Source organism: Lissotriton helveticus, chromosome 1_1 (genome assembly GCF_964261635.1).
Source record: "Lissotriton helveticus chromosome 1_1, aLisHel1.1, whole genome shotgun sequence".
Lineage (NCBI taxonomy): Eukaryota > Metazoa > Chordata > Amphibia > Caudata > Salamandridae > Lissotriton > Lissotriton helveticus.
The window spans coordinates 2,014,417,659-2,014,434,289 of NC_136057.1; the positions used below are offsets into that span (position 1 = coordinate 2,014,417,659).

Below are 16,631 nucleotides of genomic sequence, written 5' to 3' on the forward strand. Positions count from 1 at the left end.
TTAGGCTTCGGGGCTCTTTCTGCTTTTCTCTGTTCTAAAATAGCTGGCCTGGATGCTTCCCTAATTTCAGCCACCATTTTGAGGTCAGCGGGCTATTTACTGGAGGGGGATGTCCCCACCCTGTATTAAGACAGCCGGTGTACAGACGCGCGCAGTGGGGTTGCCTAAGGAAAGGTCGTATTCGCCTGTCCGAGCTTCACCTGCACTCATCGCTAGCCAAGTTGCTCAATCTTTCTCTGGCCAGAACCAGCGGTTAGTATATTCCTCTGTTGAGATTCTCACTCTAAACCATGCCGCTTCTTGCTCAGGTCGGTGTGAGCTTATAATTTCCTCTATGCCATCAGTTTACTCTTCTTGTTAGTCAAAATTACTGGGGCTAGATTGACCTAAGAATACTTTACACACTTTATCTAACAGCTCTTTAAAACCTTCCATCACCCATGTGGTTCAGGATGCATTGGTCAATGCCTACTTCCTCCATAAGAATGTGTTACAGGTTCATGACATACTTAGGGAGGATTGTCTTGATGTTCTTTTTGTTACAGAAACCTGGATGAATGTCAGCTCTGCTCCAGATTTTGCACCAAGATAGAGTTGGTAAAAGAGGAGAGGGCGTCACCATGATCATTAGGCACAACCTCAAGTACATCACTTTTGAGACCTCAGAGATTCAAAGGGAAGAATGTCTGGGTATTTTCCTCCCCCCTTCGGCAAGTAAAACCCTTGGGTGGCGTCCTAATTTACCACCCTCCCAGTTATGATGAGAATTTGTGTCCTCACCAGATGACAATTTATTGAAATATCATCTAAAATATTTTGATTGGGCGATATGAATATCCATTTGGATAATACTAATGATCCACATATGCACCTCCTTCTTGATAATCTGTATGCTTGGAATCTGACACCATTTGTCAACAGCACATTTATTCAGCGAGTCACATCTTGAACCACGTTTTCTCTAACTGTCGGGCTAATGTAATGGATTTTAAGTGCGATACTTGGACTGACACTGCAATGATATATTTTAGCTACATCATTAAGCAGGGTCACAAAGAGAGAAGAGCAATTCCTTCCTTACCTTATCAAATTTGGGCAAAGACCGCCACTGTGAAAATCCTTACATTATGAAGAAGAGTGTTAATCTTTTGCAGAGCTCAATTGAGCTGACACCTGGCCAAGACAGATGGCTGACATTACAGCACTTATGAACTTGGGGTCTGGCCTTCTATGATGCCCTTCATCCACTTGGTTTAATGAAAAACTCAGGAAAAGACGGCAACAATGTAAAATACTCGAAAGGTCTTGGAGAAAGCTTACCTTCCTGCCGATAAGGAACTTTATAAACAGGAGCTTAATGGCTATCATCAAGAAATCAGGAGGGCCCAAGCTCATTTTGTTTGCCAGTGAAATTGCTATGTCAAGAACCATACCTAGAGAGATCTTTAACATTTTAATCCGGGTGTCTTAGCTCAGCCCCTTGAGGACTCTCCTGAACTATGTATGCAACTTTCAGATTTCTTTACTAACAAGATTAAGGGTATTGTGGATACTTTAATTACGTCAGGATCTGGCAATTCTGCTGACAGTGATGGGGGAAACAAGCTTCCATCAGTTGCCTCTGTTCTAACCTGTTCTTTGACTGCTTTTGCCACTATTTCCCTGGAGAACTCAGAAAGCTTGAAAATCCTGCACTCACCTTCCCACGTTATGTTGGTCAATTATGTGGCTAATAATCCCACTCTCAACCCCCTTCTTAACGACTCCATTCACCAATTCACTGTTCCCAACTGTTGGAAAAAGGCTGAGCTTATTCCACTGCTGAAAAAAACTTCAGCCCTCAAGTCCATCATAGCCAATTACAGGCCCATTCATTTACTACCAGCCTCGTGTAAAATTTTGAGAGAAACTGATAAATGCCCAACTGTCTACGTATCTGAACTCTAATCAGTTGCTGCATCCATCCCAGCCGGGTTTCCGCCCCAATTACAGCACCCAATCCACACCGGTGGAAGTGTCTGACACCATTAAACTTGATGGGGACCAAGAGAAGCAAGTGGCCTTTCTACTGTTAGATTTATCAGTGGCCTTCAATACTGTTACTCACTCCATCAAATTACTACAATTATGCAATATTCAGAATGAGGGCTGCCATGGCTTGGTTTCAGTATTTTCTATCTGACAAAAGCCAGTCAGTTTGGATGCAGCCTTTTGCTTCTGACCCCAAAACTTTGAGGTTTGGTGTTCCCCAGGGCTCTGTACTAAGCCCAAAGTTGTCCAATGTTCATATGACTCCTCTGGCAGCCCTGGTGGAATCTTCTGGCATGCAAGTGGTGTCATAGGCCTATGGCACATTGATCCTCCTTACTTAAGACGGCAACTTTCCCAATATTCAGATTTGCTGCATGTCTGGCAGATATTTTTCAGTGGATGTGTGAGAGCAATCATCAATGTAACACCAGTAAAACTGAAATATTTTTTTTGGCACCACCTTCATAAGGTGGTGAATTTTGGCCCAGCTTGGCTCCTTCCCCACCTACCCCTGCCACGGCTCTGCGTAACTTGGGAGTAAAATTTGATAATAAGCTATCCTTTGGCTACCAAGTGGACAGTGTAGTAGGATTGTGCTTTGGCCTTCTCTGATCCTTAAAAAGTTTCTACTTCTGCTCCCCTCTTACTGCCAGAAGGTGGGGATTCATGTTCTCATAACTCCAAACTTGTATTCCGCCAATGCTTAATACTGGGGTCTCCCAGCATACCAGCTTTACCAGCTTGAGAGTCTCCAGTTGGTACAGAACACAGCGGCCCAACTCCTACTATGTCTTCGTAAATACAATCATATTTGCCTGCACCTTAAGGAATTGCATTGGTTGCCGATCCATGAGCATGACCACTTCAAGGGTTTGGTGCCAGGACATAGAGGCTTCTTCCAGTCAGGCCCCATTGCCTGGATAATATATGGGACACTAACTTCCAACATTAACTCTGCAGTCCTCTGAGGCTTTGCTGGCGGCAGTATCAAAATCTAAAATAAATAAATGGGGCAGTTCCCTTTTCTGTGCTCTGGACGCCTCTAGAAAGAATGCTCGTTCTTTGAATCTGAGGGCTACCAAAGATGAAGGTTCTTTCAAATGCAGCCTCAAAACCTGCCAGTTCAAACTTGCCTTCTGAAAAGCTCATTCTAACTAGTGGTTAAAAGTTCTTAGTGCTGGGACACTCTAGTAGCCATGCACTCTTCAAAAACCCTAATAACATAACATAACAATGACATGTCATAGAAGATGTCATGAGTGATGTAATATGTAGGGTAATTAGCAGTGCATGGGGAAGGCACAAGTTATAGTGAGCACAGGGCATGAGTAAGAGTAACTTGAGATAACCAACATTCTCACCTAACTATAACATCACTTTAACCTTTGTTTTGTTCGGTAAATTTCAAGGGGCTTTCTTTAACATAAAGTAAGATGTTATCACCATTCATAAAGGCAACCAACACCCCATAAGGCATTCTGCCATATGCAGGTCCTGGCTACACTCATGTAGGCTTACTGACTTTGCCAAAGAATAACACCACCAAAATATAAATAGTAACCTTGTTCTCATCTTTCGCCAAAAATCGCCAATATTTTTCAATCTAGTGTACATTCAAGTAATTCACACAATGCTATGATTGATAATATGGATTACTATAAAATGTTTAAAATGCATATTAAAAAATAAACCTGCCTATGAGTCTCTTTCAACATTGTTTTTATAATTGCAATTGATAGGCTGGAAAATGTAAATAAGAAAAACTCTGCTTTTTTATTTAAAAAAATTAATGTAACAGATCTCAAAGTCTTTCTTGTAAACTTTTCGGTCCATAAAAATTAAACCATAAAAACAACCACAAGAAGGCCTTGCAATTCAATTTGTTTATTTTGGTTGGGAACTCCTACGGTGGTCCACAAAAACACATCAATAAATTAAAAAAAGAATCAAACTTTACATATAGTACAAAATTCTTTCTTATACATCGCTACATCCCAAGGGTAATTCTTATATTGGGCGTACTGTATAATGTGCAAATAGTACAATAAATACATGAGACAATCAAGAATCCGACCAGCTCACATAATATAACATTGGAATAAAACTACAGTAAAAAAAAAATTTCCTAATAAATAGACAAAAATGTTTTTAAAAATTGATATTTCTTATGGCAAACCATTTCATTTGCAGGAGACAGAACCAGAGATCGCGCTTCCTGGGCAGAGTGAATATTAAATTTGATAAAAAATGGCTTTAAGAACACTCGCCTACATACAAATAAAAAATGATTTAGATCTTGAATTTGTGAATGGCACATTTCACAGATTCTTTACACTCTTGGTATTTTTTCCCCAGATACCCGTAACTTCTCTTAGAGGCATCAAATTAAATCTCAGTAGGAGTATCAGCCTTCTAGTCCCATGAGGCATATTCCAAGACAAATCAGGCTGTGGTTTATTCCCCAAGGCGCTCCAACTGACCACCTCATTACTGGGCCTGGACAGACTTAAAGCGACATCTCTAGCCAAATTGATAAAGGGAATAGACTTCTTTAAAAGGTGTTTCAAAACAGACTTGGGCATAGGAGAAGCGGGGTTCAAACCAAGAGAAGATGTTTTATTTGCAACAACAAAAGATCTAAAAAATGTTGATTGATCTTTTAATTTGTCAAACATCTCTGTTCTCAGGGCAGCCCTAAGTGTACCCTCCTCCACCTAGAAGAGGGAATTTCCCCACCGCCGAGACCCTGCCAAGGATAAAGCAAAAGACTAAACTAAACCAAATGCGAGACGTAGTACATGTGAAGCAGCCAAAGAATTTAAATTACAAATTTGACGGCCTTGCACTTCAGCTGAAGACCATAGAGCTCCATCTAGGAGTGTTAAAAAAATATGTTAAGCTCTCCTGGGGTTCTTGGTTTAAATGGCCCAGGAGACTTACAGATTATTTTTATGTTGCTGGGAGGCTGCACCAATTCCTGCAGCTCTTGACAACATAAACAAATTATTGGTAGTTTCTCTGCCTGTTCTAGGGGCACCACCCAGCGTATAAAATCAAACAAAAAAGCACTCCCAGGGCATTATGGGGTGCTCCCCGCTAGAGCAGTGAACAATAAATGAGTAGCTTGTGCTGCTCATTTATTATTCAGTTTGGTGTCCCAGTGCCCATCCCGGACACCCTTTTTAAAATAAATTTTTGGGACGGGGGTGCGCAGATCTTCTCTCTAAGGCTTTACGGCCCGAGGACTCATTCCCTGGGGCCATTATTTTTAAATAAGGAGAGTGGGTATGTAGCCCACCTCCCTGAGCCTCCTGGTGCTCCACGGTCTCCATTCTCTGGCCTATTTTTTAAATTAAAGGGAAGTAGGCACACACGCCCATCCCTGAGCCTACTTGGTCTTTGGGGACCCCAACCCCCAGGGCCAATTTAAAAATTGAAGGGAAGGGGTCACAGGCCCTGAGCCTCCCTGGGGCCTGGGGATGCCATCCCCTGGGAACATTTTTTTAAATTAAGGGGTACTGGGGCCCTTGGCTCGCTCCATGAGGCCTTTTGGGCCCCTGCCCCTCCAATCCCCTGGAGCCAATTTTGAAAATTGAGGGGAGGAGGGTGCACAGCCACCTTCTTTGAACCTCCTTTGGCCTCGGGCTCCATCATCGAGGGCCAGAGGTGGGTACCACATGCACAGTTTTCTCTTTAATAATAGATTGCATATGTTGCAGTGATATTATCAATGATGTCATAGAAGATGTCATGAGCGATGTAATTTGTGGGGAAATTAGAAGTGTAGGGTGAGGGAGTGAGTCATAGTTACCTTTAAAGTTACTTAGATAACTATAACTTAGTTCAAAACATTTTGTTTCCACCAAAATTGTCACCTAACTATAACATTACTTTAACCTTTGGATATTTTAATGAATTTCAATTTTCTTAATATAACGTCATATTTTATAGCCATATGTAAGGTTAAACCCTTGCTGCATACAACCCTTTTATTAGAGGAGGGGGGCGTCGATACCCCCAACCCGAGCCACTAGTTGCTCCAAAAACCCTGGGGCTTTTTTGATTTAAATCAAGCACAAGGGGCTCACAGCTTCCCTGACTCTATAGTGGCTCCAGGGACCCCATCTCCGGGGGCCCAAATACATATGTTAAGGTGAGGAGGGCATGAAGCCCTCCTCCCTGACCCTTAATAAGTCCTGGGGACCCGATTCTTTGGCTTTTGTGCCCTGGGGATCAAGTTGGGGGCTGTGGGGGCAGGGGGAGAGACCCAGGGTCCACACCAACTCCCCATATACTGCGCAAGCTGGCACTACTCCTGCCCATTGGGTGCAGCACTTACTGCTTGCTCCCGCCGGGCAGGATTAATCAGTTTCCCGGCCCAATGGAGCTCAAGCAGGAAACAAGAGTTTGCTCCCTACTGGCAGGAGCATTTTTAAAGCTCTCACTGATTGGGAGCAGACATGCCTCCCCTGCCCACGCCCCTGCAGGCCAGGAAGGCATGTTTGCTCCACTCATCAGGAGCAAACATACGTTTCCCTCCCCGCGGTCTTTCATGCCGGGAAACTACTGTGTCTTGGGGTGGTCTCCCTCAGACACAGCAATTGAACCAACCCCGGGTGATTGCCCCCCTCATAATAATGTTTAATTGGGCACTGGCCGATGGGGTCACTGGGACCTTAAAAGGCTCAGAGAGGGTGACTGTGCGGCCCCCCTCCCATTAAAGTTTAGTTCAGCCCTGGGGGATGGGGTTCCCTGGGGCCTTAACAGGCTCAAGGAGGGTGGCCGCTGCCCCTCCCCCAAATTGAAGTGGAATGGGGGATGGGGTCTCCAAGGCCCAAATTGGACTTGGGTAAGCGGGCATCCCTTATGTTCCCTCCTCAATTAATTTATAACAAATGGTGGACATTTTCTTTTTTTGCCGTGATCGAGTGGGAGTACGACAGGATTGCAGCAAAACCTATTGTTTTTGACAAATGTATGGGCCCATGGGAGGCCCCTCTCGGCCCCTCCCCCACCAGGGCTAGGGGGCTGGGTACCCCTACTATGCCCCCTTATGTTTATTTTGTTAATTTGCAGGACAGGGAACTAAGTCTAAGAGTCCTGTAATGTTGGCCAGCAATTGTTTCTTCATGTCGCTGTCAGCTAATCAGAGCGCTTACTCCCGTGGGAGCATGCCTTCCATTTAAGTAAATTGGACCAAAGGAAAAAAAAGAGCTCCCTGAGCCAATGAAAATGCTTTTTTTTCTTTTTTAATTGGGTTCGAGGGTCAACCCAATCATCCAGGTATACATTTAATTTTTAAACTATAAGATCTCAAAAACTACTGAATAGATTTACACCAATTCACAAAAGGCATGTTTTCTGGACAAAGATCTAGGCCCTGCCAAATATGGTATAATGCAGTGTTTTTTGTGCCTTTCTAAAAAGGTCTATGGGAAATTCATGGGGATTTTGCATTTTGGGACCCCCATATTTTCTGAGCCCCCACTTGATGGATCACCCAGAAACTTTCCATGCACAAACTAGGCCAAAGAAAAAGAAAACGTTTTGTGGAGATTTGTCCAACAGAGCCAAAGTCGTTAGCAAAACAAAAATGGCATATTTATCTCCCACTAGCTGGCACCCTGCAGGTTATCAACCTGCGAGGCCTCTGGGTAGTTACGCGCTATATAAATATAATTTTTCATTTCATCAACCTTTCCATGAGATGCCTGCTTCTTCTTATACAGTGAGAAATCAGAGGACTGGCCTGCGCCAACCATCCATCTGCTCGCCGGCCTGATCCTCAGACGGTGGCTGTGCTCTGACCTTGTGTGTGCCATGACCACAGCGGTCTGCATCACAGAACGTTCAAAGTTACAGGTTTTGCTGCTACACATTTCTGAGGCACGATGAGCCATCTGGAGACATGAAGGCTCTACACAAACCGCATTTCAAAAGAATGGTAATAATGTTAGAATTTGGAGTTGAGCAGGAGGCTGGAGCCCTGTGCCCAGGACACATAACTCACTTTGCAATTGTAACTTCAGTAAATAAAAGACCACTTCCCCATTATTGATTGCTGTGGACTGTCCCAAAGTGGTTCGCATGTACGTTTAAGTTCATTAGATATGGTATATATTAAATAATATCACAACAAAACCGTTTACATTACCAGAGATGTTCGGTCAACAGTTTTTTGTACAGTTGAGGAGCCACGCTGAATGTCAATCCGCCCTGCATTTGTGACACATATATAAATGTCATCATTCCCCTGAAACAAAAGCAGATTGAAGAGTTATTAATGCAGGCTGATTGTGCTACTGCGAAGTCATTTGTTGAATATGTTTAGTTAAATGTCAATGATTAATTGAAGAAAAGTATAAACTCACCATTTGCATATGCATTATGATATTGCAATGCAAACGTTTATAGGAAGGTTTGGGATTTGATCAAACAGATTGCATACATAAAAGATTTAGGGGCCGATTATGATTGCGGATAATCTGCATCCTCCGGGCCGGCGGAATCCACCGCCGGCCCGAGGATGTGGATTATCCGCTGCGGACTGGAAAAAGACCCCCCCGCCAGATTAGGATGGCTGGGGGATCTTTTTTCCGTCTGCCGCTTTTCCGCCGCGGTCGCCTTCTGACCGCGGCGGAAAAGCACTAACATGGCTGGCGGTGTCTATCAGACACCGCCAGCCATATTAGGATACCTGCGGTCATATGCCTTTCCACGGCGGCATTTCAGCCATGGAAAGGCATACGGTGTTGTCTTCGGGGGCCCGTTGCGGGCCACCAGGGGTGAAGGGTGCACATGGGGGGTACCTATGGTACCCCCCTGCCTTTGCGTGCAGGAAGCGGCAGGCACCACTCGGTGCCTGCAGCTTCGTGTATGCAAAGGTAAACATGCATTTTTTTAACATTGCGGCATGTGCTGCTTCAAGCAGCACCCGCCGCAATGTTAAGAATAAAGGATGTGACCGCCAGGGTGGCGGTCACATCCTAATTGGCACGGAGGGACTGCCGCTGCCCCTGCAGACGGTCCCTCCTCCTCTGGGGTGGCAGACGGACGCAGGTCCGTCCGCCATCCTAATAGGCCCCTTAGTACGGACAAAGTGAGTCCACAAAATGAGACCTATTCATTTTCAGGAAACGAAGGGGGTGATTTTCATTGTTTAAGTAATAGAGAAGTTTACAAAATGCAAAGGAGACCCGTGAACGCATCGGAGGACTGTGCATGGTTTCAAAAATCCAAACTGAGCGCTGAAAATTGAAAATCAGATTACAGCCACACCATCATAGCTGAATATAAATGCACACTGAGAGATTTAATAGGACACCATTGTTTTTTAATAAAGCCACGTTGTACAAACTACAGAGCACTAAGAAACAAGCATTGGCATAGACAATAGGTCTCACCTTTGGGACCGCTAAGTATTTAGCCATGCAACAGTTGATGTTGTTGCACCAAGGATATTGTTCTGGATAACTAAACACATATAATTTCCTAAAGGCAAGACCTATTGGCTATGCCAATGCTTGTTGAATAGTGTGACAATAGCCCAAAAGGATATCTTTTACGCTGAATGGATTGCTAAAGAAAGCACTTCGACATGACGCCAATGGTTAAGAGGCGTAGAGCCACGTTTTGATGTCCTTCTCAAAGGTTAGATGGTTGAAGGCCAAACAGCAATTCAGTGGAAGTAAACTCCAGAGTTTAGTAGCAAGGCATGAGAATGTACTTCCTCCAGTTCTCTGATACCGAATACATGGGACCTGGAGCTGCTTGAGTGAAACCCATATGAGAGACCTAGTAGGCTAGGGCTAGTAGGCAAGAGTGAGACCAAATTATCTTCAAGCCAAAGTGGACCAGAAATATACCAGGTACAATGAACAAGAAAAGGGTCTTGAAGATGATATGTTTAGCAATAAGAAGTTATTGAAAGGTGGCTATAAAGGGAAAGTTTGGAGAATCTTGAGAAAGATTAAACATAGGGCATCCTGCCTTGTATTAATATGTTGAAGTTCAGAAAGGAGCTTAATATGCACTCCAAACAGAGTATTACAGTAGTTCAACCTGGATGAGATCAGGGTCTGGAATACTATCCGCCTGGATGACAGAGGTAAGAAAAGAAAGGATTCTGCCAAGAAGTTGGTAGAATCATCCCAAAGAGATTTTGCTGATTTAAGTCATTGGAGAACGATGTTTGTCTATCCGTAATCTCAAATTACAAACTTTGATGACAAGAGTAGAGAGAAGTACTCTATTTCTGTGGCCGCCAATATGAGAACTAGGCAGAGGTCAGTTTTCCCAGCATCTTCGGTCTTGTCTTGATTTTAAGAAAGATGTTTATGGAGGATACAACAGTAGTAACAACGTTTTGAAAATTAAGGCATAAAGTTGAGAGAAAAGATCGGAGGCTAAAAGATATTTGCATCGTCCATGTAATCAAAGATAAACAATGTGTATCGATACGTTGGGCTGAAGGGTAGAGGTATACATTGAAAAATATCTGGCTTAAAAGGTGCTCTCTCGTACTTTCTGCTTGAATTTTTTGGAATGTGAAGAGCTTTGGTGCAATCTTGAAAGTAGAAGAAAATGTAGGGTAAGGCTTTTCTTTGAACGGCCATATGGGAAAGACCAACAAGAAGAATTTCGTAGGGCACATTATCGACGGCTGCCGAGACAAATGCCCTTAGTCTATTTGAAGATGTATATCATAAAGAATGTAAATCGGGTGAATCTCCTTTCTATGAAGTGGGTAAAAGGCTGACTGAGCAAGGTTGAGAATCTCACGGATTTATATAATGGATGATAGTTTTACAATAATTTTCTTTTCAATGATTTTGTTTGGAAAAGGTGCCACAATTGCTGAAGCCTTACTCATCGGCAGAGTGTCTTTTAAGCGAGGGTAAAACTATTGCTTATTTCCAAATAGCAGGCACCATTCCTTGAACCAAAGATAAATTGTAGGGATTAGTCAAGGCAGGGGTAATGGATTTATGATCATGTGAGGGATATCATTTGAACATGGGTCAAATGTTAACCCCGATTTGACAGAGAGGGTGCGCCTTTAAATGCTTTCTTGTGTTAGAGGTACAAGATCGAGAGACAGGTGGGGGACAGCAGTCAGATTCATTTAGGGCTATCAGTTACCGATCATGGAGCAAGTTTGAAAAGGACCTCGAAGACTGAACTGATTTTATTGTAAAAGATGCTGAAAGATAGTTGCATGAGGCTGGATTAAAGTATTACAGCAATTTGAGCTGGTGAGTTAAGAAACGGTTTAAAAAAATCAACTTCATCGAATTTTTGGCTTGAAAAATGTGATTGTAAAAATAATTGGCTGTGGTTAACCTAACTTATTTTTTAGTAACTTCTAAAACGTTTGGCAGCATTGGCGTCTGTCAGAAGAATAGCTAGTGCGCCATTCCCTCTCTGCTGATTTTACATGTTAAGGGTCTCCAAAAACTACAGAGCGGAAGGTGTGCATGATGGCTATGATGCTGATACTTTGAAATGAGGTGTAAGTGTGGAGAGAGGAATAGAGCAAATGTTTGCTCTCTTGATATGCTTTGCTTTATATTTTTGTTTTAACCACTTTCAAATCATGCAAGCATTTGTCTGAATTTTATTTTTACACCAATCCCAGATAGTGGAAGAGCATGCAATAAATATTGACTGTTATTCATGAAGCCTTTTGTCATTCTGCATATGCTTGCCTATAAACCACCATACATAACATTAAAAAAAAATGTGGGACTTCCTGCGTACTAGCCTACATAGTCTTAAAAAAATATAACATTTCAATTTAAGTGCCAAAAATATTAGCGGGCTGAAAGCAAGCTTTATCGAAATAGGGATGTAGGGGCAGGATATGAGGCTCCTTGTGTAAATGAAGGTTTGAGGTTGATATATAACAAGCATTGGCAAAGCCAGTGGGTCTCATCTTTTAGCCCTACTAGCTTTGCCAATGCTTTTTGCTGATGGTGCATCAGCAAAAAAACAAATATACAAACCAGCACATACACACCATGAATCTGATGGTGGTTACATCATGGTGCATTCATCGCCACGTATGCCTGCACATACTGTAACGTGTACCTGCATTCATCATCATGTTGCGTGCACCAGCTATGTGCCCCTTGAGCCGTTTCATTTATTTACTGTTTCAAGATAGCTTATGCTACTTGCTAAGAAAAAAAGCGCCTTTTACATTTTTTTTAATGGAGCAGCCCAACACTAAATGGCAGCTATTGGGCCTTTTTAAGGACCACAAGAGGTAGCTGAATGGGTTAGGGAAAGCAACTGCAAATGGGTGGTGGGAACAAAAGATGTGGAGAAGTGTGGCTCAATGGTTAGAGTGGAGAAGTGTGGCTCAATGGTTAGAGCGGCAGACCCTGATGCAGAGGTGTAGCTCGGGACCAGGGTTCAATTCCCCGCCTCGGCGGGTCTTGGGCTCAAAATTCCACGGACTTGATAATTCTCGCCTCGGTGCCTATTCCAATCATGGAGTCCCCCTCTGCAACTCTGGGCAATAGCTTGCTTAATCTCCACAACGGCCCCCACAACGCTAAGGATGCCTGGCCTCCACCTTGGGGGTGCCCAGGAGTGGACACCTCACAGGGAAAGCCAGGATGGGTTCCACAGCGGTATTCGTACAAGCGCCTTGAGACCCTTGCGGGTGAGTAGTGCGCTATACAAGTATCAATTTACAATTTACTTGATGAGAGAAAAATGAGTTTTTTTAAAAGTTGATTTTCGGGAAGTAAAGGACTGGTAGAAGGAGGAAGATGCAGGGCGGGGGTGGAAGCAACACACGAGAGCAGAGGCAAAAGCAGTGGATGAGTTTGGGGTGAAAGAATGAGGGAGCAACACACATGGCTCATGGGGTGGGTATTTGAAGGGAGAGCTGCACACAAGGGAGATGGGAATGCTGAAGGACAAAGGAAACAAGCATTGGCCACGTGGCCGTGAAAGTGACACTGCCACGTGGCTGCGAAAGTGAAAGTGATCACGATCGCATGGCAGCTGCGCACATGCACGCAAACTTGAGGCCACCAAAAGCCTGTGGTGGCACTTTCAAAAGCCGCTTACTAAATGTCTCGCAGAGCAGCACATGCACTGGCTCAGCGAGACCTAAAAATAAATGAGGTTGTACATCGCCTCTGCTAATTAGTCGTCTGTAGCAGCCCTACCATTACAAATGTTCTGCTGTAAGCCTTTTACAAATTTCTGTGTTAACGAGTTTCCTATTTTAGATGCGCTTCAGTTCTGCTTTGATATCTACCTCCGTTTGTGCTTGACGGTCACTTGGTGGATATGGTGTGTGGAATCCAATAGCAAACTTAGGATCATTCATTACAAATGTCTGCAGCACGCTTATTACACACCAGCAAGCATGCATCGGATTGGCCTGAGGGCAGATGACCGATATACACGGTGGAGCAGGGCTGGATTCATCCTACCAGCGTGGGCCTATCCTGAAGTGTACAAAGATTTGGAGGATGTTATTCCAACTTTTTCCACAATGACTGACTCTGTACTTCACTTGACCCCCAAGGGGGGTTTCTAGGATATGTAAAAGACCTAGATAAGCTGCGTAGGATACTTGTGGCACTTGGCCTGTTGATGCCCAAGCATATGGGGGCTTGCAGGTGGGCAGAGGGAGGGCCCCAAATTCAAGCAATGGCTTGCTGGTTTAGAGTATTTTAATAAACAGCTTGGGACTCCTGTCCCCTCAAACCCCTTCCAGACCCAGAGATATATGCCAGCCATGGGACAACCTATCTGGTGCAACGATCTAACAGTACTGGCATCAACGGCAGATGAATAGTACTACTTAAAGCAGGAGTAGCACCTGTTTAAGAGTTCCCATAAGAGATCTAAGACACTTGTGAAACTGCCAAGGCCCACTACCTCTTTTCTGGTCACCTGAAATCCACCTTGCATCAAAGCTCAACAGTGAGTTACCAGCAGGGTTCCTCGTGTCCATTCCGTACTACAATAACACTCAGTGGCTGATAAGTTATTTGCCGAATGCTTTCTATGTCTGCTTTGAAAACCTCAGGTTTTATAATTCTGGTAAAAGGTGTATGTATTGCTATGTAAATTTGGAAAAGGAAAATACAATAATTAAGAAAAAGTTGTGGTAGCATAACATTATTACGAGCTATGGTATTGAGATAGATTTCATCAGGTGTCAAGGATGTTTGTTGAAGTATCCTGTGTGGATTATACAGAGAATAAACAATAGGCAAGCTTTCTCTGCACAGGGTGCTACAATGGGTTCTTCGGAGAGAATACTAGTCTAGAAGAAATGTATCTTTTAGCATTACAACTGCTACCTAAATTTTCCTAGAGAGCCAGTACCAAATGTGTTACCTCTACTTGCTATTCTACGTCACTCTGCAAAACCTGCAAAACCAGCTTTTCTATTGACACCAGTGGGATTTTGTGACATGATGGAGGCATTCTTTTCTTGCAGGTACAATGAGGCAAGCCCATGACAGCATTTGAACGATACATATTCACTCAAAAGTGTATTAATTATCTGTGGAGTTAATGTAAGTGGATTGTGGAGGTGGAATCCATGTTCCCTTGTTTTATCTCTTGCTCCAAGTACCCTCAGGACTATGGGGACAGATGTGTGTAATTTTGCAAATGAAGTGCTTGCATTTCAGTTTTGAATGGATGTGGTTCACTGAAGGCTAGGATAATTGGGCCATTTCAGGACCAGGTTTTGGAGGTACAATTAGGGCTAGGTGCATGCATGTGTTTCAGGGCTAATTAGATGCATCTGAAAGCAGGATGAGACTCTCTGAAAGTGATCTGGTTGTGTCTGAAGATTACCCCTGAAGGTGCAAAAGGAGCATTTTGACAGCCTGCTGTGGGTGTCTAAGGTTACAAAGTTCGTTTCTAAGGGCCAGCTGTGGCAGCATGATGACAATTTGGGGCGATGGAAGATAGACAGGGTGCTCTCAAGGGCATCCAGGAGGTATAGATGGGAGAAAACAAGAGAATCTGATAGAACACCTGGGATGTTTTAAATAACAGTTCATTTTGTTTGAAGGCAGGCTGAGATATAGCAGGGCAGTTCAAATGGAAATTGGAGCCGTCTTAGGGACAAAATGAAAGTCTGCAGGAGGTCTTTGTGGGCTAAATGTTGGTTTCTCATAGTTCACGGGGGTGTCCCACACCTGGCTGAGAATCTATGAGGAATTGCTGGTGATGGCAAAGGGCTTGGGAGTGTTTGAAGGTATGGGGACTAGTGACACTGGGGTAGCTAATGATAAGATAAGGGTGTCTAAAGACAGGATGAGCCTTTAAGTCTCTGGGAGTATAGTTAAAGATCTGTTTCATTGAGTTTGAGGGACTAACTGAAGTAAAGCAAACACTTTCTATGGCCTGATTGAGGATTTCTGAGGGCTGTTTGGGTGTGTTAAACTAACTTGTAGTGACTGATAGGAAGTTGTGGGACAACAAGGTATCTCTGAAAGTGCACTGAAGCTGCTGCCTTCTTATTGACTGACAGATCACAAAGGTTAAGTTTGATCAATTTATTTCTGACCCTGTCCTAAACTGTTGTGGAGTGCCTCATGGGTCCTCCCTGAGCCCCACACTGTTTAACATGTATGTTTTCCCTCTTGCACAATTGGTTAGATCATTCGGGCTGGAAGTAATATCTTATGCAGATGACACACAGCTAATAGTGTCAATCACTCAAGATGTAGAAGCCTCACCGCTAATTTTAATAACTGCATTAAGTCAGTGGGCCTCTGGATGAGGGACAACTATCTTCAATTAAACAGTGAAAAGACAGAGGTTTTGATGTTCAGTAATCATCACCCAGAATGGACCCACTCATGGTGGCCAGAATCATCGGGGTCATGACCCCTGCACATTGAATCTGCAAGAAACCTTGGTGTCATAGTTGACACCAGTTTATACTTCAACCATCAGGTTAATAGGATGGTATTCTCCCTTTTTTGGATCAGAAGGACCCTTAGAAAGAGAGTTACATTTATTTCTGTAATGCAGGGAAAGTTGCTGTCTCACTAATTCTATCTAAGTTGGATTATTGTAATGCCCTCCTTCATGAATCCAACAGGGCCTCTGTCAATAAACTCCAGCTGGTACAAAATGCTACAGATAGACTAATTTCTAATTTCTAATTTAAAACATTTCTAAAGTGCAGCGTACACCATGCGGTTTCTTGGCGCTAGTGGGCAGGATCGGCAACTGAGGGACAAGACAAGAGTAGTAGGAATGAAAAACTAAGCGGGGAAAGCCTGATTGAAGAGGAAAGTTTTTAAATCTTTCCGAAAGGAGAGATACTGGGTAGCAGAACGGAGATGGTCAGGGAGGGAGTTCCAGAATGTTGGGGCCGAGGTGGAGAAGTTGGCCCCACCCCACTTTTTACGTGTGAAGCGGGGGATCTGAAGAAGGGACTTAGAGGAAGACCGGAGCTCTCTTGTGGGAACATAGGGTTTTATTAAAGAAGAAATAAAAACGGGGGCAGTGCCCTGACGGGCCTGGAAGACCATGCAGCCCGTCTTGAAAAGGGAACGTTCTTTTACGGGAAGCCAGTGAAGCTCCCTAAGAAGGGGGTAGAA

The 16,631-nt window shown here is 43.6% G+C and overlaps 1 protein-coding gene across 2 annotated transcripts in view; it reads right to left on the bottom strand.

The window, feature by feature from the left end:
* Nucleotides 1-16,631, bottom strand: part of LOC144776241 (putative ferric-chelate reductase 1) — a 605,038-nt gene that overhangs the window by 276,443 nt on the left and 311,964 nt on the right. For both annotated transcript variants that reach the window (XM_078659261.1, XM_078659260.1), the window contains exon 7: nt 8,186-8,284. In XM_078659261.1, coding sequence (XP_078515387.1) covers nt 8,186-8,284 — 99 coding nt within the window. The remainder of the gene's footprint in view (nt 1-8,185; nt 8,285-16,631) is intronic.